Raw genomic sequence first — 25520 nt, forward strand, 5'->3', positions numbered from 1 at the left:
TTTATTACCCAATTAGAACTCAAAATATAAAATAACAAATAATTCCTTTTGAAAATGTGACTAAAATCAAAGTATAGAGGACATACATAATATAAATGACAGCCAGTTAACATAGATGATTGTCTTCTAAAAAAGAGGGCGTAGAATAAAGCTTATAACAATGAGCTATAGAGCAAAAAAACACCTAGAAATCTTGAGGATCATATATTTATCGTGTTTCAGACCTTGAAACAGTTGAAATTGTTATTTTTTTAATATTTGTTCAAGGTTCTTATAAACACTTTTTTACTTTATTTAGAGGTTAAGGTAAATCAGGTATATTTTGAATAACGTGCATTGGAATGAATGGTTTAATAGGACTATATATATATATAAACTCACTTTACAAATTCCACTTATATGGACTAAACTGTAATCATATTCGCCCATTACACCATGGGCTATTTCGCGAGAATGGTCAAAACAATCAATCATTCCTATAAACATATTGACGTTTCCTTGCATTCCGTAACCACTCACTACACGATTACAGATTGTCCTTCTGTCGTCGAGATGATAATCGCAACAGAATAAAATTCTAAAACAGAAAGAGATTAACAAACTTAAATGACACAATAATTTTGCAAAGCAGGTGATTGACGACGACGACAACTACTATAATAACAACGATGCAATCAATCAATGCGAATTTTATTATTATGTTTTATTGATAACAGCAGATTTTCTTTCGACTTGAAGACAATGTATGTGGGGCTTTTCAAAAGGCCAGCTAGCTATATTGTTTCCATTGATAACAGCTTTTTCATTAATTTTTTAAAGAAAAACACACATACGCACACACACAGACAAATGACAGCACATGTCCGTAAGATAGCGATCGATGTTGTTTAACTAGCGAAAAGATAGACAGACGCACGGACCATTGTTAAGATATTTAGCAAAATAATTTCCATACTTTGTTGTAGCTTCTTTATGTAATAGCTTTATTGTTGTTGGTATAGTACAATAGTAGTAGGTTACTGGTGACGCTGAAGGCATTATCGTTAAGAAGCCTTCCTGCCATTTTGAGATAATGTGGATTTTTTTTTCATTTTTGTCTTTGCAAAGATGAGCTGAGATAGTAGGAAAAACTCATGCCATTTATTATTTTATTTTTGTTAATCAAACGCCACAATCCGGTAGGCAACATACATTGTTAAAAAGCACTACTACCTAACTACCTCGCCTAAACGAACTACCTGTTGTAAGTTTAAAACAATATTACAACAGTCTTTTTTGTTTTAGTTTTTGATTACTACTGCCTATGGTTGATTGTTTTGTCTTTCCTTTTTTGGAAAACCCAAAGAAAACTGGTCGTTCAGGATGTGATTTAATTGCAATTTAAGTAATGGCGCCAGTCAAGCAATTATGCGCCGTTATTTTGTTAGTTGGTTAGTTAGAGGTCCATACCTGCTGACTGTAGGGTATTTAGTTGTATCGCTTGGTTTCACTGGGCTTTAGCACTAAATCTATTTGAGCAATGTTTACAGTATAATTTTGAACTTTTCAATGAACGGTTGTTGATTTCTATTTCTCCTTTCTAACGTTTCTAACTGCAAACAAACAAACAAACAAAGTGACAACAATGGCCAATGGTATCAGTGTCTGTGTAATTGGGGCTGGCACAGCTGGTCTTACAGCATTGAAAAACTCTCTGGAACACGATCTGAATGTGGTGTGCTATGAACAGGGCAAAGTTTTGGGTGGTACATGGGTGTATGAGGATCTATCGCCAAATATTCGTGATGACGATGATGTACACAGTAGCATGTATCAAGGACTAAGGTAAGAGTATAAAGCTTCTATGTAAAAATATTTTTGTATTTATGGGTTATCAATTTCAGAACAAATCTTCCCAAAGAAGTAATGGGCTATTTGGATTTCCCTTATCCACAATCTATGCAAGAGTCATTTGTAAGCTCACAAGCTGTTTTGGAGTTTCTACATTTGTATGCCGATCATTATGATTTGAAAAAGCATATTAAATTCCAACATGAAGTTATAAGAGTGAAACCACGTTGCAATAATCAATGGGAGGTAAGTATCTGTGTGAAAATTTAAGCTTAGAGTGTGTGTGTGGGTAATATCTGCAAGGGGTGTGTGATTGATTAGTTTCTTCCGTAACTCGTAAGTGATATACATAATCGACATATGCGCATTTATTTTGGATTTTAGGTTCACGTTTTAGATCATTCGACAGATAAATGCTTTGTAACGGTATTCGATAGGATTTTCATTTGCAATGGCCATTATACGAAACCCCAATATCCTTGTATTGATGGCATGGATATCTATCAAGGCTGTAAGATGCACAGTCATATTTATAGGGAACCACAAAAGTTCAAAGGTGAGTTTTTAAATAATTTAACTAAAAAAAGTGGACACATTATAAACTGTTATAGCAAAAAAAAAAAAAAAAAATAAAATAATAATAATTAAAAAATTAAATTTATTATAAAAAACTGATTTAAAACAACAATTATATGCTTAAATAATGGCATCTTCAATATAAAACCATCGCTAAAACTTTTTAGAAAACGTGTGGTAATTTGTCCTAAATTATATAAACAAAATTCTTTTCCATAATTGAATAAAATCTTCTTAAAAATTGCGTCAAAATGGTTTGCAAAATACAAGGTCATACTGTAAATTAATAATGCAACTTGTCAGCAGCAGCAACAAAATCTTATGTAAATAAAGTGGCGGAAATATAACATTCGCATCGCATAATACGCCACCGCTATCGTAAAATAAATAAAAATTCTATTAAAATAAAACAATTAAAAGCTTAGACAGTGCGCTACTTTACTTAGCATTCATGACAGCGCTAACATGGCGCATTACCAATTGTTGTATTCAAAAAATAGTACTAATGTAAAACATTTATAGGTGAAAATGTATTAATTATTGGAGCTGGGCCCTCGGGCATGGACTTGGCTAATCACATTAGTAAAACTGCCAATAGAATATTTCTGAGTCATCATTTGAAGGAAGCACCCAATACAGATTTCATGGGCAATGTAACACAGAAGCCCGATGTTAAACGTTTCACACGAACTGGTGCCGTTTTCAAAGATGACACCGAGGAAGAATTCTCGTGCGTTGTTTTCTGCACGGGCTATCAATATTCATTCCCATTCCTGAGTGTGGACTGTGGCATTTATGTGGCCAACAATCATGTCCAACCGCTGTACAAGCATTGCATAAATATTCAACATCCCACAATGGCAATTATTGGTATACCATATCTGGTTCTGCCCACCCAATGTTTTGACTTGCAGGTGCGGTTTGCCTTGAAGTTCTTTGCTAATGAACAAGAACTGCCGTCGAAAGAGGAAATGATGGAAGAACTTCGTCGCGATATGGAAGAGAGAAAAGAAAGGGGTTTGACCGAAAGAGATGCCCATCAAATGGGTGAAAAACAGGTCAGTATTACGATATATATCGCCCATTAAAATCATAAGCTAAGAATATTTTACAATTTCAGTTTGATTATTACAAACAACTGGCGAAGATCGCGGGCCACAATGTTAAACCGGTCATTGCTAAAATAATGAAAGACTGCGGCAAAAAATACATTTATGAATTGGACACATATCGTGAATATCAGTTTAAAATTTTGGATGATGAGAATTTCGTTAAATTTCATTCGAAATGAAAAAAAAAACTGTGTAGTGTAGAAGTTCAGTGTGCATTTATTGTTATATTATATTTTTGTAATTCTTTTTTCTATTTTAAATAAAATTTCACACATAATATACAATGGATGTACATTGGAATTTGTTTGTCTTTCTTAAGTATTGTATTTTCTAAGAAAACGTAATACCAAATCGGTAGAACCTTTACGTTATGAAAAATGGACGGAACTTTTAAATGCCAAAATATATTTAAAATGTTTTATATTTTTATCATATATTTAAAATGTTTTTCATAGCTCTTTCGATGTTTGGTATCGATAATCGAATATATAGATCATGGCATAGCTGTAATATAATGGACTGCCCATCTGATTTTTATTGTTTGGAATATTTCATGTTTTGAACAATTTACTAATTTAACACGAACGGTTTGCCGATATCTTGAAGATTTCAGGAAAATATACAGCCTTATTCTGGATATTTGCTAGGGAGATATCTCGCATGTAAAAAATTTTCGCTTTCACATTCTCGCCTTATTCTGAATGAATAGGGAGATGCAAAAAATGCGAGATGCAGATTCGAGTTTTCGAAAATGGTGGTTGAAAAAAATATTCGTGTTGCCATATCGTAAATTAAGTTGCGCTGTGTGTGGCCATATTGTAATTTAAGTTGTAATGTGTGTTACCCCATTGTAATTTAATTGTGTAACATTTTTCAATATATTATTTATTGATTTTTGTTATTAAAAATTGTTACTTTTTATTGTTATTTAAACTTTATAGCAATACAAATGTGAAATATCAAGAATCCGCTGTATAAATGCTTTTTAATTAAAAGAAAATAAATTAAAGTTTGAAAATATGGCAACCTACAATATGGCATGTGAAACAGCTGTTCATTGTTTTGATGCAATTTGTTGCAACAACTACAATAGATTACAAATAAAAGAACATTTTTTTTATGATGGCAAAAACACAACGAATAATAGGAAGAAATCTGCGATTTAATTAATTAATTCACAGTTAATTATTTCACTACATAATTGTGTGCCTTTTTATTTAATTTTGATATTTTATCTCCCCAAATTCTTAAAGTGGTCAGTTATGTTATGATTTGCTCCTACTCCTTTATTTCTTCCTTCAAATCATGCACACGATAATTTAAAAAAATATATTTTTTGTTCTTTCATAATTTTTATTTCAGTTTTTCACTGTTAAGCGGCTCATAAGGCAAATTTGGTTTTTCCATAATTTTTAAAATTTTTTTCTTGAGAGACAGATCCTCACACAAATGTCTGTATTTCGCCTCCAAAATGCATCAAACTCGACTTAAATATTCCTTATTACCTTCATACATTCTTTGGCAATACTTGGTTCAGCATGCATCGTTATCAATAGGATTTCCAATGGCATTTTATTGGCTGTTTTCCAGTTAAAAATTTGCTTACTATCATTTATAATATTCTAAATCGTCATATAATAAGTATTGTGTAAATATTTTTCATAAAAATAGTTATTACTTATGTTTTTGTAGTCAACTCCCCTTAAATTTATTAGCGAAAAATTTCGCACAAAATTTCATCTCATCTGTAATTCAGAATACCTAATTTTTCGCCAAAGCGGATTTTTTCGCTTTCGAACTTCATTCAGAATAAGGCGAAAGCAAGAATGCGAAAAAATGCACAAAAAAATGTTGTTCAGAATAAGGCGAAGGGAAAGAGCGAGTAAATTCACATGGAATTGACATCCAGAATAAGGCTGATAGAATTTATAACCAAATCTACTTATAAAAATATCAACGGTTCGTACTTTTTAGTACGAGTATATCTGATCGCGTATATTTTCTTTATAATTTCAATTTGGCCTTAATAGGTTTTTTTGTTACATAATGAAATAATAATAAACAAATAAATGTGGACTATTAAAATTAAGGGGATAAGCAAGTAGTACTAGGTACAGTAAAAAACATATCAACGAAAAGCTACGACCTCACATTTAATATTTCACTTACTTCTTTGATTGATATTCCGAATAAAACAAAAGCCGTCCCTAGTTACATTGTCATTGGATATCAATTTATTAATGACAACAAAAAAATATTTAAAAAATCGTATATACATATATGTGTACCGAAGGCCATATCAGCGCATTGACTAAAAATATTCATTTTGGAGAATTCAATGTCACATGTCATATTTGTTGACAAACGCACAACAAATATGATGTGATTAAAAGCAACTTACCCATTTCCACAATATATTACAATTATTATATTTTTCCCAGAAATATTTACCTCAAACCACTACCATCCTATCGATTGTCCAACATATTATACACCTCTTGGGTTCTTATTGTATTATTTACCAACTAAACATTGCCAAAAAAAAAAAAAAATAACTACATTGTTTCGTTTGTATAGGGCAGATTTGTCAATCGACCTTCACCTCATCATCATCATTTGCATGTTTTTCATCAAAGCAATAAAACAACTTTAGTTTTTTTGTTGGAAATTAGAAATTACAATTTTATTACATTCTCTTTTGTATTTCAGTTTTGAATTTGCTTTGATCTTATAGCAATTCTAGTAGTAATTTTTTTTTTCTCGCTCTTAAAAAATGCCTTAAAAACAGATGGAAGATAGGCTTTTTTCATAAAAAAAAATTGATAGTTAAACATTAAACATTTTTCTAAACTCCGATGCCGCTCACAACAAATGATGGACAAAAAGATTTTACCACCAAGTAAATGACAGCTTGAACACCACCACATTTTCAGCATCATAAATGTCTTGGCGAACAAGGGCCCTCGGCAGTAGAACCTGTTGGTTTTTGTCACATGCATTTGCCGAAACCTTATCGGAAAGAAGGAAAATATTTAATGTTTAATTTCTAAATATATTTAAATAATAATTTCTAATTAATATTTGAGTGTGTGTGTTGCGGGGGTATTTTTACGATTTTTTTGTAAAGGATTTTTTTCGTTTTTTGTTGTTGTGGTTTCTTTTCTCTCTTGTTTTACATTCTTCTCTCGCGCTACATAACATTTTTCTTTAGTTTTATATTATAATTATATAATTTGCTACTACAATTTGTTGTTACTTTTTGTTTTGTTTGTTATGAATTGTACATTACATTATACATAATACATATACATATATAATTTGTTTCATTATTATTATATCTTTTAGTTTAGTTGCATATCTATACAATAACAAAGAAAATCAATGGGGTTTGTGATTGATTGGTGGTGGCAAACATTTGAAAGAAAACTCAAAGGAAAGTTAACGGTCGACCACCAACCGGCCACAGCTATCAACAAGTATAATTTGTGGCCGGATGGATTTGTTGTGTTGGCTTGATAGTGTGTCTGTCCATCCTCGAGAGGTGGCGAGACCGATTGTCTGTTGTTAATTTTCCGGTTTCTCTTTCAATTGGTTTTTTGTTTGTGTTATATATGCATATGTTTTAAATATGTATTTTTTGAATATATATAAATATATAATATAAATACCATAAGTTTTTTTGTTTTTAGCTTATCACAAAATGAAAATAATCATATAATTATTCATTATAGTCAATATATTATTCTTAGAATTGAACAATAATTAAACATAAAAATATAGGACTTATTCGTAGTATATAAATGGTTGTTGGTTGGTTGTGTGTTGTGTATATATGTCGCAGGAATGATTAACAGTTTGTCCTCAATTTTAAAAAATCAAAATATCCCAACAGACTGCTAATCACAAAAACGTATGATTCTAGGTTTCAATTAAATATTTTTATCGAAATAAAAATCTAAGTATTCGCACTCTCGATGTTGTTGTTCTTTTGTATATATATGACAATTGTTCTTGTGTGTGTTCTTTCATATATATATATATATATAGAGAGATGTGTGTGTGTAAGTTCCTTAAAAAAGAATACTTTGTTGTTTTTGTTGTTCAATAACAGTCTAAACTTTTATTTGTTTAAAATATTTAACTAAAACCTAATTTAACTCTTTCTAATGCACACAAAAGGGCACTTATATTGTCAGTCAACACCTATCCCTTTTCCAACCACTCTCTATCACTCCCCTGTAACGGAGAGCTGTGTCGTTGGATTCGGGATAAGAACGTGAATGATGACTCTTTTCTTTCTTGTTGTTGTTGTTCTCGTTGACTTGATAAGTGTCCCCTCTGGATAACAACTCCCTTTTGCGGCGTCTTTGATTTTGGTTTCTCTCTTTGTCGTTTTCTTTTGTTGTTGTTAATATTATAATGGTTGTTCTTTAAGTATATTATTGTTGTTGTTGTTGTTTTATACTGGTGGTTTTCTCACTAAATTTTTTTAACATTAAGTATTTATAGTATGATGAAATGGTTTGTTGTTGTTGTTTGTTTTGTTTCAATTTAAATTACATTATTTGAATATTATATTTAATAATTATGTGTGTTTGTGTGAGGGTGTGTTTGCAAAAATTACGATAGAAGGCGGGCGAAACAAAACAAATCGAAAAAAATGTTCACAGAAATTTTGTTTCTAACAATTAACGAACAAATGTATGTGTGTCACTTGTGTAGATTTTTACAATTAAATTAAGAATTATTACGAAAAAAAAGAATTAAAACAATAAAAACAATAACATAAGATAACGCAAAAAATAAACGAAACTAATAATTAAAAATATATAATTTTTATAATGAAACAAAAAACAGGCCAATAATGAAAAACAATCTATCTACGATTCCCTATTAAAAAACTGCAACAACATATCAGACAACAGATTGTTGTTCGTCAGCGTCGTCGCCGTCTCTGAGGTCTTTAGACAATGTTAGCGGTGTACATACTTTCGACTCGAACCAATACAATCTATTCTATATATACAAATTGTATTGATCGGATTCACACCAAGAGATGATGATAGATAGGATCGAAGTGGTGATGGTAGTTGTTTCTGTTTGTGTTTTGATTAAATAAAACATTTTGGGATTGGTTGAATGAATGATTGATTCTTTTCGCTATAATTTGTACAAATACTTGATTGATTTCATTCAAACTACTAACACTGTGTTCTTTTACACACTAAAATGCAAACCTTCTATGTCTGTTCTCCTCAATACTTATTTCACTAATGTTGTATATGTTGTATACCTTTGTTATACAGTTGCAATCTTGGAATCAGCTTCGCCATCATCAAGAAGACAATAATGAAAACCAGTATCGGGAGAATTGCTGCGATGACGACGACATTGATGATGTATTCTTGTTATTACTGACCGTGGAATGATCAGTAGTAATTGATGTTGTTATTGTACTATTGCTGCTGTTGTTGTTTGACACTGATGTTGTTGTTGCTGCTGGTTGATGATGTTGGTTTTGCTTTTGAACAGGTTGTTGCGTTTCTATATCAGAATATCGATATAACGAAGAAGATGATTGCTTTCTTGATGGTTGTTTTTTATTCTTATTGTTGTTGTGTTTGTTGTTCTTATTGTTATTGTTGCAGCATTGACGATTAATTTATTTGGTGTACAAGTAGATGGCAACAATGAGACCGTACAGACCCAATACTTCAGCGAAAATGAGAATCAAAATCATACCGACGAAGAGACGAGGTTGTTGAGCTGTACCTCTGACACCGGCATCACCAACAATACCGATCGCAAAACCTGCCGCTAAGCCTGAGAAACCTACAGCCAAACCAGCACCCAAATGAATGAAACCCCTAGAAACAGAAATATGGAAATATGATGCGATTAGTTTACATTCCATACAATGGAGGGTGAGGGTTTCCTTGGGTGGGTGGTGTTTTACTTACTTGTAAAGGGAGTATTTTGAGGGTTCATCCAAAGCACCAGCAATAAGGACAGCTACGACCAAACCGTAAATGGCAATAATACCAGCCATGACAACGGGAATAATGGATTTCATGATCAATTCTGGTCTCATCACTGACATAGCAGCGATACCAGTACCTGATTTAGCTGTACCATAGGCAGCACCCAAAGCTAGAAGATGGTAACAATAAATAATATATGAGTATTGTGATGTTTAAAAATCGGGTGGGTGGTGAGAAGGAAAAACGAGGACACACAAATAATCTCTTCATTCTAACAAAATTACTAACCTCTGCAAAGTATGAATTCATTTGGTGTCGATATTTCGGAATACAACTAACAATATTAGAATTCATGTTTACATATTTTTGGACGTAATATAGAAATGCCTTTTATTGATAAATAAAATGGATTTATTATCCGAATCATGACCCATGTATCTTTCGCAATGATCTGTTCATATTTTTATTTTTTGTATAATAATTAATTTCAATAAGGCACTTGCTAAACATCCACATTAAATATAAATAGGGTTAAAACTAAATAACTACATATAAATCAGAATCGTTGCCCTTGTCAGTGTATGACCAAACATATTAATAATTAATGCCAATAAAGGTTCATTTTTGAATTATTTCCAACAAAAAAAAACAGCCTAAACCTTCTCAAAATACAATCAAGTCGTGATGCATAATGTTCACGATCATTTTGTCAAGGGTGAGCATTTTGCTTTGGCAATATACCAAATTCAATTTATTAATTTTGTTAACTTCATTAATTTTTTACGTTGGTCATGTGATACTTTAAAAAAGCTTGATATCCATCCATAAATAATTTATATAAAAAGCTTTTATTTCCCTACTGCTATACTCTCTCTTCTTGTCTGTCTCTTCTGAGAGTGATAACGATGACTTCAAATATCAACTATGTTTGAACAAAAGCAACAACAACAAAAAATGTCAACTTAAAACAATATTGCCAGACAGTGCGTTAAATTCCGGACGAGGAGGGAAATTTCAAGGAGAGGCGCTCTTCTGACAAAACAAAAAAAAGTTAAACACATGACTAGTATAACTGTGGATTGAAGTACAAACATGCTGCTGCCGCTGTTGTTATTAATGATACGAAATATGAATAATATAAGTAAAATAGAAAACAGTTATTTTCATATTACGCAAAGCCGTTGACGACCAAAAAAACTAAAGGGAGGGAGGAGAGTGGGGGCAGTTTGCACGGAGCAGAATAAGAGTCTAAACGCAACCATAGAGTCTAGAGTCAGCGACAGTCGTTTGCCGTGTGTTTCTTATAGGCAACGGGAAATCGCGACGGCTGACGTTCGCGTCTAGCGGCATGACGCTAGAATAGATTTTATTCATTTTTGCTCAGCGTCATACTCAAAATTTCTCTCTTGCTCTCAATTGAGTTGCCATATTTTAGGTAAAAATCAACAGTGCTACCAAATTTCAATGAGAATTTATATCAAAACATATGGCAGTGCTGTTAAAAAAACAAATATTTTCAAAGATTGTGAATGTTTCTTAACGAATTATTAATAAAATGGAAGAAAAATAATTTTTTCAATAATTTTATCCAAGTTCCTTGACATTATTGTTTATTAAATAATAAATTGATTTTGGTTTGCACAACGTAAAATTTTTTGTCAGAAAATGAAAACAAATAATTGACATTTTGTGCCGCTAGCCGCTAAGAGTCTAAACGCAACCGGAGAGTCACGAGTCAGCGTCATACTTTTTCGCCGGCGTGAAAACCAAACGAAAGGGTTAGCGTTAGCGGCACAAAATGTCAATTATTTGTTTTCATTTTCTGACAGAAACTTTTACGTTGTGCAAACCAAAATCAATTTATTATTTAATAAACAATAATGTCAAGGAATTTGGATAAAATTATTGAAAAAAATATTTTTCTTCCATTTTATTAATAATTCATTAAAAAACATCCACAATCTTTGAAAATATTTGTTTTTTTAACAGTACTGCCATATGTTTTGATATAAATTCTCGTTGAAATTTGGTAGCACTGTTGATTTTTACCTAAAATATGGCAACTCAATTGAGACCAAGTGAGAAATTTTGAGTATGACGCTGAGAAAAAATGAATAAAATCTATTCTAGCGTCATGCCGCTAGAGGCGAACGTCAGCCGTCGCGATTTCCCGTTGCCTATAAGAAACACACGGCAAACGACTGTCGCTGACTCTAGACTCTATGGTTGCGTTTAGACTCTAAGAGTCTAAACGCAACCATAGAGTCTAGAGTCAGCGACAGCCCTTTGCCGTGTGTTTCTTATAGGCAACGGGAAATCGCGACGGCTGACGTTCTCGTCTAGCGGCTTGACGCTAGAATAGATTTTATTCATTTTTGCTCAGCGTCATACTCAAATGTTCTCTCTTGCTCTCAGTTGAGTTGCCATATTTTAGGTAAAAATGAACAGTGCTACCAAATTTCAATGAGAATCTATATCAAAACATATGGCAGTGCTGTTAAAAAAAAACAAATATTTTCAAAGATTGTTGACGTTTTTTGAACGAATTAATAATAAAATGGAAGAAAAATAATGTTTTCAATAATTTTATCCAAGTTCCTTGACATTATTGTCTATTAAACAATAAATTGAATTTTGTTTGCACAACGTAAAATTTTCTGTCAGAAAATAAAAATATATAATTGACATTTTGTGCCGCTAACGCCAACTCTTTCGTTTGGTTTTCACGCCGGCGAAAAAGTATGACGCTGACTCGTGACTCTCTGGTTGCGTTTAGACTCTAACTCTTTCGTTTGGTTTTCACGCCGGCGAAAAAGTATGACGCTGACTCGTGACACTCTGGTTGCGTTTAGACTCTAAGAATCACTAAGTTGATATTGGAAATGAGAGAGAACACATAAATAAAATGTAAAAAAAAACAAAATACTGGAAACCAGTTTTAATTGCAATGAATTAAAATTATACGCTTTTTTATTTGTATTTGTGTAAAAGAGAGAATGAATATAATTGAAGAGTGTTGTTGCCCACTGTCAATGCTCTCTACAAAAAAAAAAAGACCCAAAATGGAGTAGAGGTTTTTTTCCGATTGTTGTTTTTGTTGCTGCTGCTGCCGCTGCTGAAGGTAAAACAACCAACAACACTAACACCATACAAATAAGTCAGTCAGTCATGTGATTAACTCGTAACGCTACTCTTTTTTTCTTCTTCTTTACTATGTGTATTTTATTTATTATTACTAACATATTTGTACTTGAATGAATAATTATTGAAAAACAGAATGCATAGCAAGCAAAGAACAAGGTGGAATGGAATAATTCAAAAAACGACTGTGTCATGCACAAAAAGGCAATGGTGGCCACCTGTTTTTTGTTTAAACAAAACACCAAAGTTATTGATTACATTTTTTTCGGATTGTTTGCATTGATACAATTCGTGTTGTCAAATGTTTATGGTATTTTTTTTTCTTTCTTTGCCAGAATGATCTTCATTATTGAATATTTTATATACTTTTTCAACTCATTGATAATTTTCCTATAATGGGGATGGAGGAGGATGTAAGAATAGATGCCGTTAAATGGGCCTTACAATGACCTTTTTTCTTAGCTTCTTCCTCCCCCATGCATATTGACGTCGTCGTCGTCTTCTTGTAAAGAGTATACCAGTATATTTTTAGTAAAATGGTACATATATACCTATCTTCTACATTTATATGTACATAGTTATGTATACATAAATGGTACTACTACTACAATGAGATGAAAAGGGAGTTTGCGCACATCATACAATGATGTAGGCATACAAATATACATACATATGTAAGAGAAGAAGATATAAATCAATTATTGAAGAAGCAAATAAAAACATAATTTGATTCCAAGCTGCTGATGTATGTACGCCCCCATAAATAATAAATTTTAATAGCCGTTGATGCAATTGCGTCGAGACGGACTCAAATCAAAAGTTATCACCTTGTAAAACAAAGGAAAACAGCATACATACACTCATTTCCAAAGAAATACATGCGATAAAAAAGCGTACCCTCCCCTAAACTGTAAGGAGCCTGTCAGCCAGCCTGCTGCATATGTATTCGACAACGACGACGTTAATGTTTAAAGAAGAGAATTGTGACAGTTCTTATCTTATCAACAAATAAAATTCTTTTACACACAAGCATGTGATTGCATGGGATGGCGGCGACGGCGTCAAGGGGAGTAATTAAAGAAAAAAACAAAAAAAAAATACGACAGGTAGTAGCACTAGGCATGTGATTGATGTTCACATAGCTCACATGAAACTTCTTAGCCATCGTAAACAGTATATTATGATACGAGGTGTTATCTCCCTACAGCCAATGAACGAAAGTTTTTGGTCAAGTGGCAACTCCATTGTAAGCCAAGTCTTGTGACTTGACAAGTGTGAAACGAAACGAAACATTCTTTCTACACCACAAATGAAGGTTGACTTAACCTACAAAAATTGTCGAAACACGTAAACCTTATTCCTCTCCCTCTCTATATATTTCTTTTTTATCTACCATAGAATAAATTTGAAGAGAAATGGGTCGAAATGAAAGAGCATCACTGGCAATTTGTAATTTCAAGAATTGTCCAATTTCAAAAGGAATATTTTCTGCTGTTTTTCGTTTCGTTTAGTTATTCTTCTTTGTGCTTTTGCACACTTTTTCCCCCATTCCAATTTCATTTATTTTTCTTTTTCGCAGTGGCCGTAATTCGTAAATATGCGTATGTATTGAATTTTTTCACTTTTTCATTGGCTCGGCTCTCTCGTTCTCTTTAAATTTTTTCATTAAAGAAAATCCTCTATTTAGTGGCTGTATCTGCCAAGATACCCGATTTTCCCCCAACCGTAGTTACACCTATTCCATATCTATTTTCTTTTTTCAATTTGTTCACAAAAGTCCCCAGACATATTCCTTTTTTCGATGGATTTTTTTCTTTTTGCTTTTCGTATCGATTACAAAGCTTTGTTTAACGGAGAAATTATTATTAGATGTGTGTCACTTGCAGACTCGAGGAGTAGGATGGTGGATGGCTGGATGAGGCATGATGTATTGTTGTAATTGATTACTCACCACTGAAGATGATAGCTGAGGCGGCTCCCATAACACCGAAGAAGGGTCCGTAGATTGGATTATCGGAATCGGCCATTTTAATTGTGTGTTTAAATTAAGGAGTTTCTACAAAAGAAAATTGAATTGGTTTTTTTAAACTGGTATTTACTTGTGTAATTCGTTTATACGATGATAGGATAGCTAGCTTATTTTAATTTTATTCTTCTTTTGTATTGGCAGATGAAGAGCTTTCTTTTTTTCTTTTGTCTTTACTTTTATTTGGTTTTATGAATTTGCACTTCACACAAAACAATTGCGCCTTTACTTTCAGAGGAGTAGCTGCGAGTATTCTCTTCGACGGTTGCCAAACGACTGTTTTTTACTGAATTCGACGACCACACATGAAAATGTGACGTTGTCATTCATTCACTCACACACCAACAAGATTGGGGACGTCTGTTTGCGTGTTGTTTTATTCTCTTCTGATAAGATATAAGTTGACGTATTTCACATGGATTTATTCGTCGCGTCAGATATCTTTGTATTTACATTGATTATTATCTGGAGGAAATATGGATAATTTCTAGAATTTTAAAATGCTGCATTAATTATTGTAAAAATAACAAAAATGCTATTTAATAAATCCATTTAATGTCCATGACGACGATAACCAAGTTTGGTTTTTTTTTTTTGTTTTCTCACAACAATATGGCAAGGTTGCCACTGTGAGAGCGGAACGACTGAGAATAGTCAGTTTTCAGAGAACACAGAATAGAAATTATTTTTTTCCTTGTCGACTTTAAGAATTTTCAATAATTTCCATATTTCGTAAATACTTTTATTTTTTTTAACAAAACTTGTATCCTTTTATAATGTTTTTTTCATTTTAACTTTTTTGTGTTTGTTGTAGCAGCGCAATTGTTTCGTTAAATTTGTGTAAAAGTGTCAATTCGTTCGTTTATCCATTTTGTTTCAACTATTTTGCTTTTTGGCTAATGTACTTGTAAGTATTTTTTTCTAAGTTCACTTTTATATTTTTAACAAAACTCACTTGACTAAGAAAAGAATTTGTTTTTTTGGTTTTTAAAAGCTTTTGGCCTTCTTCGGTTATTATTGCTAACTGGGGAGGAGTTGCTTTGCGTTTGAGTTTGCGACTGACTTTTTCCAACTCAACTTCTTTCAAAAGTCAATTCTGATCTACCGTCTTCGCTGTAGTTTTCACAGTCATATGATTTGTGCATGGTTGTATTGGCATAGAAGCTGCGTTTTTATTGGTTGTTTCTGTGGCTTGTTTACACTATCAAATGCTTGGTGCAAGGCAGATATACAAGGTAGCCGCATCGGCGAATTTCTACAACAAACATCGGTTGTTGTATTTTGATATGTCAAAAATATTTTGCCAAAACAAACAGATTGCCAAGATTTTTTTACACAAATTCTTGTAGAAAATGTTAATAAAAGTATTGGCAAAAAAGCAATTACAAATTCGGAGATTTTCATTTATAATTTTGTTTTTTAATTTTTTGGTTCAACATTACAACAACATTTTTGACATTTATTTGTCCAACAGCTGGGTCGATGCGGCTACCTTATTAAATATACCTTGGCTTGGTGTGATAGTGGAAAAGTGACATTGCTACTAATATGTGTCTATTGTTAACGGCTTTTATCAGCTGATTGATAATGCATACTGAATATATGAGTTGTAATATTGAGAAATGCATTTGTTTTTGTTATAATATATAATAATATAGTTCTCTGTTTTTAGTTTATTTAATAGAATTAAATTTATATGTGCGTTTAGATTGCATATTTTCTATAACAAAAATACAACTCTGTAGAGGTGTTTTAATGTCAAATTTCCTTTCAGAAAACATACAATGTGCTTCTTTTTATCGTTTTAATTTTGTTTAAAATGATAAAAATAAAGAAGAAATGGAATACCAAGGAGTTATTGTTTTAATAATAACTACGCATTAAAAACATAATTAAAAATTGAATTAACGCATAATAAATAGCTAATCATACGATTTTTTATATAATAATTATGTTTATTAAAATCTTATGAAAAATATTATATTTAGTTCTATAACCACACAATAATATAAAGTAGTATATATTTAAGTGAACAAAAAGAAACACCTCCACGGGTAATGGTTTGTTCCTGAATTAAAGGTTATAGGGAATACCATAAATAGAGGAATTCACGAATGCTTCTAAATAGGCATTCTAGATCTTGTAGATTAATTTACTACGGGGTTGTAAATTTACTTCACAAAAAAGGTTCTGGTAATTTTTTTTTGTGCTATTCAAAAATAAAAGGGCAAGAAACAGCATATTTAAGCAAGAAAGTGTAATCAAATTGAAAAAAGATGGAGATGGAGTGACGATCAACCTACATGCATCTACTACATATTTCAATAATAAGGTATGCTAAAAAAGTCCTGTACTGACCTGCAATTTATTTGTATAACAATTTTTGAATATGAACACAATGTAAAACTATTACCTTTCTTCCAATACAGAATAATACGCATCTTGAACAAAAATTTTAATAGAAAAATCTACAATAGGGTGGTAGTGTAAAACTACCTCATATATAATCTTGTAGTTTTCTGTTACATTAGTTGGTTTGCTATTATCGACAATAAAAAGATTTGATTAAAATGAAAAATATTTTCATAATACTATTTTAAAAATAGTATAAATATTTATTAGATTAGGTTGAAAAGATGTGTAATTTACATCACACCACACATAAGGACATACACTTAAACCTGTTAGTGGCCTCTAGAGAAGATTTACTATCCCTAATCTTCAGGGAATTCTGAATTTATTTGTAAAGTCCTTCAGTTTTTTTCCATTCATACCCCGGAAAGTGTCATTCCAGTCTCCTAGCTATTCCAAAGAATTTTGGGAACTTTTGTTACCCATGACCTCGCGTTGCACTAAAAGCTTTGGACTTATTTACATCTATTGCAGGTCGGTTGGTGGCACATCTGGCGAGTATATTTGCTATCGTTGCGTATCCCATCATTCTTATGTCTCGTTACCCATATTATTCATATGAGACCGTGTTGCAAGAAATTCCCGGCTATCAGGTGTTCCGCTACCCCATGAGTCTCTGGTATCATACTTGTTCTATATTTTGGTGCGGTCTATTGTGTCCGGTGTCGATCCACTCGCTCATAAATTTTATTATTTATTTTTAAAAACTTTTTACCCACTTGTATTGGTACAAACAATCTACACAACATTGATTTTTATAATAAAAGTACATCAAATAATGGAATTATAATAATAAAAATGTTTTTGAAGTACAATGGTTCTGAACCCCTCCAACTGAATAGACGTTAAGATATCATTAAGCTAATACATTGTTAGTTTTAAGCTTTTGGAGTAGTTTATGTTTTGTTGTTTTTTGAATCGCTTTTGGCCCTTTGGGATAGATTCTCGTTTATGAAATATATATATATATATATATTTAAAAAAGGACAACATATTTTTATATTAAACAATATTTATTGTTTTTTATAGAGTAGGAAGAGTAGAATAAGTCACCACAACTGAATATCATACTCAGAAAGATTCCATAAGACATTGTATATTGGTAAAGATAATGCTAAAAAGGTAAATTAGCAATCATTAGTGATATAATTTTCCAAAACCAAATATTCCGGTTTGTCTAATACTGTTTAATAAATTCTCGTAAATACTGAAATTTATACGAATTTGATTCGATTATTCAGTGATTTTATTTTTTATTGATTTTTTTTTAATTTAAGATTAATTGAAGTTTTAGAAGCACAATCCTACAGTTTTCAGTATTGTCTATTTTAATTTGGTTTGACTTCAATGTGAGTAAAAATAGAATAATTATTTTATGAAGCAGACTGCAAAAAAGCAAAATAAATTAAATTTGAATTAAAAATTAAAGGTTTAGACATTGTTTGGGAAATATACATAATTTCTTTTTGCTGAAACAATATAATTGCTATATTCATACTAACTGATTAAGAGATTATGTTTTCTGGTTTCAAAGTTGTTTCGATTATGTTTTATCTTCATATACGCCATTTGATTAAAATTCAGGTATTGCGAATGTTATTACTTGGATCCGGAACCTGCAAGAATAACATATTACTTATTTTCCCTCTATTTATTCCTTTATAAATTTTAAAATATCTGAGAAAAAAATAAAATTGTTAATCTGTTTGGTTGATTGCAACCAAAATGTTTATGGCTATTTAATAACATAAAATTATATCGTATGAGGTAAAGGACCTAAACTATAAATCAAGAGTTATTTTAATAAAATAAAATAAAACCTGAAGAGCATAAAAATAGATCATGATTTTATTAACCATCTGATAAGGAAATTCGGATTTTGTGCGAATCAAGTGTGAAAAATATCATTTCATTAATCAAATTAATTATTATATTTAGAAATAATTAATAAGTACTTAACAGTTTTTGCTTCTACAAATTTAATTTTATTTTGTATAGAATCATGATAATTAATAACAAAATATAATCACGAGCCCTTCGTTTCGTAGGGAATCACGTGTTGATTTCATATACAAACAGTAAACTTCCAAAATTGTCCAATAACAAATATAAAAAAAAAACAAGAAATTATTTACGTTTGTTATTATCATATCAACACATACATACACACTGATATACATATGTTCGTACCAGCGAAGAATTGTCAATATCGTGTTATCTAAAGTTTTCTTGAATGCCTCCATCGTCATAAGAGTCTAATTCCGACAAACACATATAGAAGTTTGTCATATGACCTCATAGAGAAAACTTGAAAACACTATCAATTCTAGTGCATTAGTAAAATATTGATTGCGGTTTTACTAATTATTTTTTGATAGTGTTGAGGTCTAATTATAAGTTATTTTTCAATAAATTACAGTTGATGAAAATGCAAAGGTGAAGTACCATGTTCGTTAAGTTAAGAATTTTTTTTTTTTGAACTATAACTGGAACACTTAAACAATTTGTAAAAGCCCAGGGGAAAATCGGAAATTAATTTCATCGCTCCAAAGTGGAAGACTTTTTTGAAATATGTTTCGTTAAAAAAAAACTATTTTTTATAAAAATTATTGTGTATTTTTTTTCTTGGTCAAATAGTCCAATCGAGTTTGACTTTAGAAAAATTATGTATATTAAAAATATAAACAATTTGCGCTGATTAAATTGGTATCATGTGCTTAGATAAGCTATATAGATAGATAACACTATCAAGATACGGCACTAACACAGATAAAGTCAACACTTTTAGACATAGCGAACTGATTTAGTTAATTGTAATACACAAAGTGAATTATATTAGGAAACACCTGTTATTTTTTTTTTTTTTTTTTAAGACATACTCGTAAATTTGAACACATATTGTTTTTATTTTCTGCAATATTCAGAGATGCCTTAAACAACCTTCATTACTTAGATATAGTATTTTATTTACAAAAACCTAACAACAAATTAGACATAAATTTAACATTTTTCCAAGGCTTTAGTTAATAGAGCATTCATTGTTGTCAAAAGTGTACGGGGATCCTCTGCTAGTCCAGCGCCTACCATTGCATTGATGAATAATTGTTGAACCAATAAATCGGCTAGTTCTTGATCGCTCGTTTTCAATGCGTACAATTTTTTAACGATTTCATGCCTGAATAGACGAAAAAAGAAAGAAAAATTAGATGAGATGAACTGATAAAGGAAACCATTTATAATTTACTTTGGATTAATTTCCAGCTGAGGTTGCAACAGGGCATAACGATTCTCTTCAGGCAATTGATGACTCTGGGTTTTGATAAAGTGACGAGCAGCTGCCATTTCTTCTACAGTGACCACACATGGATGGCTATCAAGTCGTGTTGTAACTTTCACATTTGCCACCTTGCCTTTGAGCTTGTCCTTAATCCATGGCAATAGTTCATCAATCTGTGATCGTAGCAAACTTCCCTCTCCATATTCAATGGTGGATTCTGCGCCGCTATCACGTCTCATTTCCTTTTCTACAGAGACTAAATTCTTTCCCTTGAACATTCCCAATTGCATGAGTACAAGTTCATCGTATGGTTCATAGCAAAATAGAACTTCGATATCACGTTTCTTCAAATTCTCATAGTATGGGGAAGATTCGGCCAGAACACGATTTGGTGCAGCCAAGTAGTAAATGTCTTTTTGTTCGCCAACATTTTTTGCATAGTCGTCCAGGGAAATGCGTTGACCTTCTGTGCACTTTGACGATTCAAAACGCAGTAATTTGGCAATATCTTCCTTTTCGTTTTGATCGTACGATGTTACAATGCCTTCTTTAAGAAATAGTCCATAGTCTTTGTAGAAGGCTTCATATTCTGCTGGTTGCTTATTCGATTTTTCAATGAGGAAGCGAATAATTCTGGTGGTCAAGACACTTGAGAGTTTCCTGCAAAATAAAAAATAACAATTTTTAAACATGATCTTTATTTCTGTAATTTTATTCCTTACTTGATGAGAGCTCCGTTTTGAAGGAGTTCTCTGCTCAAATTCAGAGGAATATCTTCCGAATCTACAACACCCTTGACAAATCTAAGCCACTTTGGTACCAAGTTTTCTGTTTTAGATTGAATAAGGATTTTACGGGTGTACAAGGAAACTCCAGCAGAACCATCGCGGGTCATTTCAAATAATCCTGGTTTACCTTCAGGGAAGTACAGCAAAGCACGGATACTGAGAGGTACATCGGTCTAAAAGAAAACACAATACTAACTTAAATGTTTGTTCCAATACAAATAACTATTGGTACACCTACCTTATAATGCAATACAAAACGAGGTGTATCAAAAGTGTTACCAATGAAGCGATAGAATTCATCATGTTGTTCTTTGGTAACATCTTTAGGTTCCATCAACCAAACAGGTTGTATATCATTGGCCTTCTGTCCGTTCAACAATATTGGCGATCCTACGAAATTACTGTATTTCTTGATGACAGCCATTACACGATCTTCATCAGCGTATTCCCGACATTCTGGTTTCAGATGAATGACAATTTTTGTGCCTAATTCAACACCCTCAGCCTCTTGAATCTCATAACTACCAGATCCATCGCTGGACCAGCACAGACCAGGAGAATTTACTTTGGATGATCGTGTGAATACCTCAACTTTATCAGCCACCATAAAAGCAGAATAGAAACCTACACCAAATTGACCGATAATGTTAGAGGAGTTTTCAGCCGTTGTGCCCTTCTCACGAATCTGCTCAAGGAACTTCTTCGAGCCACTGCGTGCAATGGTGCCCAAATTATTGATAAGTTCCTCTTTGGTCATGCCAATACCAGTATCTTGGATAATCAATTGTCTGTTGGTCTTATCTGTGGCAATTCGAATTTCCATGGAGCGATCTGTACCCTCATAGTCTTTTTCAGTTTCGCCGGCCGTATGGATTGTATAACGAAACTTTTCCAAAGCATCGCTGGCGTTCGAAATGAGTTCTCTAACAAACACTTCGTTTTCGGAATACAATGAGCGTGCCACGATATCCAACAGCATCCGTGTTTCAGCCTGAAATTCATGTTTGTCTGCTGTGCCAATGGGCTTTTCAGTTTGACGAATCTTTTGAGCAGTAGAAGTTTCCGCCGAACACAAATAACGTCTGTTACATGATATGGTCTGAGGTGCAGCAACTATGGCTCTGGAATAAGACTTGGGTGTGATTGCATAACGTTGTAAAACATTTGCACTGGTGGTGGTTAGTCGCAAGAGTCGAGCAGCAAACGACATTATGGTTTTGTTACTTAATTTAGATCACTTAATTCAGGAAATATTAATAAATCCTTTTATTATGTATCTAGCACAAAGACGGCACGTTGTTTCTTTCTTTGCGGCAACAACAACAAAAACTTCTTATCAATGGAAATTAAATATGCGGGGTTTTACACTGTTGGTGATTGGGATTGGTGTTGATAGTTTTTTCTCCCTCTCATTGGTAAATTGGAATAGAGTTGGAAAACATTGTCACAGGTAGGAACAAAAAAGTACATTAATTTTACTTCAAATGATAATAAATCATAATTATTGAGAAATATTGGCCAACATTTATACCAGTTATTTGCATAAATAAAATATGTTATAATTTAAGCCTGAATGTATTCACGAATAATAAAGAATATCTACTTTTTGTTCTGTTTTTGTTTATGTAAATTCGTACCTTTTGTGAACAAAAAGTACGATTGTTACAAAATTAAAAATAGCGCAACTCTAATTACTCTCTCAAGAGAGAGAAACTCTCAACACCGATCCCGATAAATATAAAACCACGCTTATCATTAATTTCATTCACTTTGAATGGTGTTTCCTTTCTAGAAATTACACATGATACGGATATGACATGACTGAAAGTAGTCTCATTTATTTATATTTACGTAATATATGTGGTTAAAAGTTCAAATAATTTAATTTTATGGCAATTTACATGTCAATTGTACACATTTTTATTCAAAAATAATAAGAATTTATACATCGGCAATCCATATGTAATCATTTAATAGTGATTGTTAGGTGAACCTATAGTAACCACGTCTGTCATATAATATTCACTTAAAGATTCCCGAAGTTAAAAAACTGCTTTTGTCCTAAAAATATATTTCTATATTAACTAATCAACACGGAAGCCTCAGCATTTTATGTGAAAAAATACAGTTAAAGAATCGCCCACTAGTTCACCTATAATAACCACGTCTGTCATATGCCATTATACCCTTAAAGATTTTCTACTAACATGTTCCCAAAACAAAAGGCGGTTTTTGTCCTAAAAATCTATTTCTATATTATCTAATTCACGAAATGCCCAAATCGATCTGAGGGTGAAAAAATACACACAAAGTTTTGTGTGCGGAAACAGACATAAATAATAAATAATTGTATAATTCACTGCAAAATACTAACAAGATAATATGCGTATATGCGAATTTGCAATGTGTGCTTGCTGCCTTATAGTGTAGCCACCACTTTTTGACATATGACAATTTGCGCTTATGTGTGTGTATGGGTGATAATACATCAGCCGAGCAATCATCAAGCAAGCTAGCGTGCTTATTGTGTAAATTAATTAAATATTAAAAAATCTATTGAAAAAGTAATTAATATTATTGACATAAACATAATAAGAGTATTATTTAATATTTGGTGTATTGTTGACATATTTAAGAATTGTGTGATGCTTTTTTTATTTACAACGTTATGTAACAAAGAGCGAAGGGGTGTCTGTCTGTCCGGCTTGTTGTTTTTTCTTCATGGTATTATGGAATTTTGACGGTGTTTTTGAATAAAATGTGATTTTTGCAAAGGCTGTTGTCGGTGATTCTAGAAGATATTCTGGAAATGATGTAATGTTACAAATTCCTGGCGAAATTTACTTTGTATTGAAATTTCCAATAGAAAGTACACCTATTGAATTATTGACATTAAGTTGGTTACGGAAACATGCAAAAATTGTTTTATAATATATAATACCACATGGAATTGAAAATAAGTAGTCATATTTGGGGAAGAAATATTAAAAATTGTCTTGTGATTTAAAAAACAGATTAGAAATATAATTCGTATAAACTGAAATTTGAAAAAATGAGATAACAAATCGAATTCTTTATTCCATTCAAAACAATCTAATTTTAGAATTATATTTCATTACAGCGCACACCTACACACACATTTAAGCAATGGAGGAGTACGCCAGAGAACCTTGCCCATTCCGGATAGTTGATGATTGCGGCGGCGCATTTGCCATGGGTTGTATCGGTGGCGGTGTATTTCAAGCTATCAAAGGTTTCCGTAATGCTCCATCCGGTATGAGCCGCAGAATGCTGGGCAGTCTGTCGGCAATTAAGACCCGCTCGCCTGTCATTGCTGGTAACTTTGCCGTATGGGGTGGTATGTTCAGTACAATCGATTGCACATTGGTACATTTCCGAAAGAAGGAAGATCCATGGAATTCGATTATAAGTGGTGCAGCCACAGGCGGTATTTTGGCGGCAAGAAATGGTGTCCCTGCCATGGCTGGCAGTGCTATTATTGGTGGTGTTCTATTGGCCCTCATTGAAGGTGTCGGCATTCTATTCACAAGACTTTCATCCGAACAATTCCGAAATCCCTTACCGCCAACCGAAGATCCAAGTGCGTTAGGTGCAGCTGGTTTTGGCCAACCACAGGGCAGTCAGGGACAGTATCAATAAGCATAGCTATCGAGAATATACCTAATTAAATTATCCGTACTTGTAATTAGAAACAAACTAATCTGTTTACCAAAATTAACATAACATAATTAGCATAAGGATGTTAAGAATGTATTTAAATCATAATACTTATAATAATTACTAAACAAAAACATAATAAATAAATGAAAATAATTTGACATACATTTTAATGGAATGTGTTTATTCTTTTTTTTTTGTGACTTTTACTATGGAAATATGTGATATATTAATAATTCGAAAGAAACCAAAAATTTTGCAAAGTTATGGTCTGTTCCATAACTGCCAGAATCTACTAGATTTTACCATTTTTTGGATATCATAAAAGAAATTTTGTTATGGGAGTGAAAATGTATAATTTTTGTTTTTGTAAACGTATAATAAATATTCCATTCCTTCAATAACTTTAGTTGTGTCAGTTCTTGGACTTTTCCATTAATCTGTTATTAATGTAGGGTATAGCACAAGCTGGCGACAAAAATTCTCTCTTTGAACGTTCACAATTATAATGCCAATTTTCTGTTATATAGCATAAATATATATTTATATTGTCAATATGTAATATGTAAACTTTAGAATTCCCTCTAAACATCTGTGCAAAAATTATAAAAATCGGTTAAGAATTCGCTGAGTTATTTGCATTTGAATTGAATTACATTTTTTATAAAAACGTCAATTATATGTCAAGCCGTTGTCTTT

The 25520-nt window shown here is 32.1% G+C and overlaps 4 protein-coding genes across 5 annotated transcripts; 2 read left to right on the forward strand and 2 right to left on the reverse strand.

The window, feature by feature from the left end:
- Nucleotides 1-1618: 1618 nt before the first annotated feature.
- Nucleotides 1619-3697, forward strand: LOC133326328 (senecionine N-oxygenase). Its single transcript, XM_061534996.1, has 5 exons — nt 1619-1824; nt 1884-2076; nt 2215-2386; nt 2929-3464; nt 3527-3697. The coding sequence occupies exons 1-5, from the start codon at nt 1625-1627 to the stop codon at nt 3695-3697; spliced, it is 1272 nt and encodes a 423-aa protein (XP_061390980.1). The 5' UTR covers nt 1619-1624.
- Nucleotides 3698-9108: 5411 nt separating this feature from the next.
- LOC133326326 (V-type proton ATPase 16 kDa proteolipid subunit c) lies at nt 9109-15763 on the reverse strand. 2 transcript variants are annotated; one of them, XM_061534994.1, is made up of 4 exons: nt 15622-15763; nt 14592-14696; nt 9479-9668; nt 9109-9385 (listed from the first exon to the last, which is right to left on the reverse strand). In XM_061534994.1, exons 2-4 carry the CDS (start codon nt 14665-14667, stop codon nt 9181-9183), a joined length of 471 nt encoding a protein of 156 aa, XP_061390978.1. In that variant the 5' UTR covers nt 14668-14696; nt 15622-15763; the 3' UTR covers nt 9109-9180. The 2 variants fall into 2 exon arrangements, with proteins under 2 accessions (XP_061390978.1, XP_061390977.1); XM_061534993.1 differs by lacking the exon at nt 15622-15763 and adding an exon at nt 14896-15044.
- A 4260-nt stretch (nt 15764-20023) lies between these two features.
- LOC133326325 (heat shock protein 75 kDa, mitochondrial) lies at nt 20024-22367 on the reverse strand. Its single transcript, XM_061534992.1, has 4 exons — nt 21382-22367; nt 21078-21316; nt 20323-21015; nt 20024-20253 (listed from the first exon to the last, which is right to left on the reverse strand). Exons 1-4 carry the CDS (start codon nt 22351-22353, stop codon nt 20079-20081), a joined length of 2079 nt encoding a protein of 692 aa, XP_061390976.1. The 5' UTR covers nt 22354-22367; the 3' UTR covers nt 20024-20078.
- Nucleotides 22368-24279: 1912 nt separating this feature from the next.
- LOC133326331 (mitochondrial import inner membrane translocase subunit Tim17-A-like) lies at nt 24280-24923 on the forward strand. The gene has a single exon (XM_061535000.1). It carries the CDS (start codon nt 24291-24293, stop codon nt 24801-24803), a length of 513 nt encoding a protein of 170 aa, XP_061390984.1. The 5' UTR covers nt 24280-24290; the 3' UTR covers nt 24804-24923.
- The last annotated feature ends 597 nt before the right edge of the window (nt 24924-25520 follow it).

This window comes from Musca vetustissima, unplaced genomic scaffold, assembly GCF_032173495.1.
Source record: "Musca vetustissima isolate MV318-11 ecotype Yass unplaced genomic scaffold, APGP_CSIRO_Mvet_v1 utg7192, whole genome shotgun sequence".
Classification (NCBI taxonomy): domain Eukaryota; kingdom Metazoa; phylum Arthropoda; class Insecta; order Diptera; family Muscidae; genus Musca; species Musca vetustissima.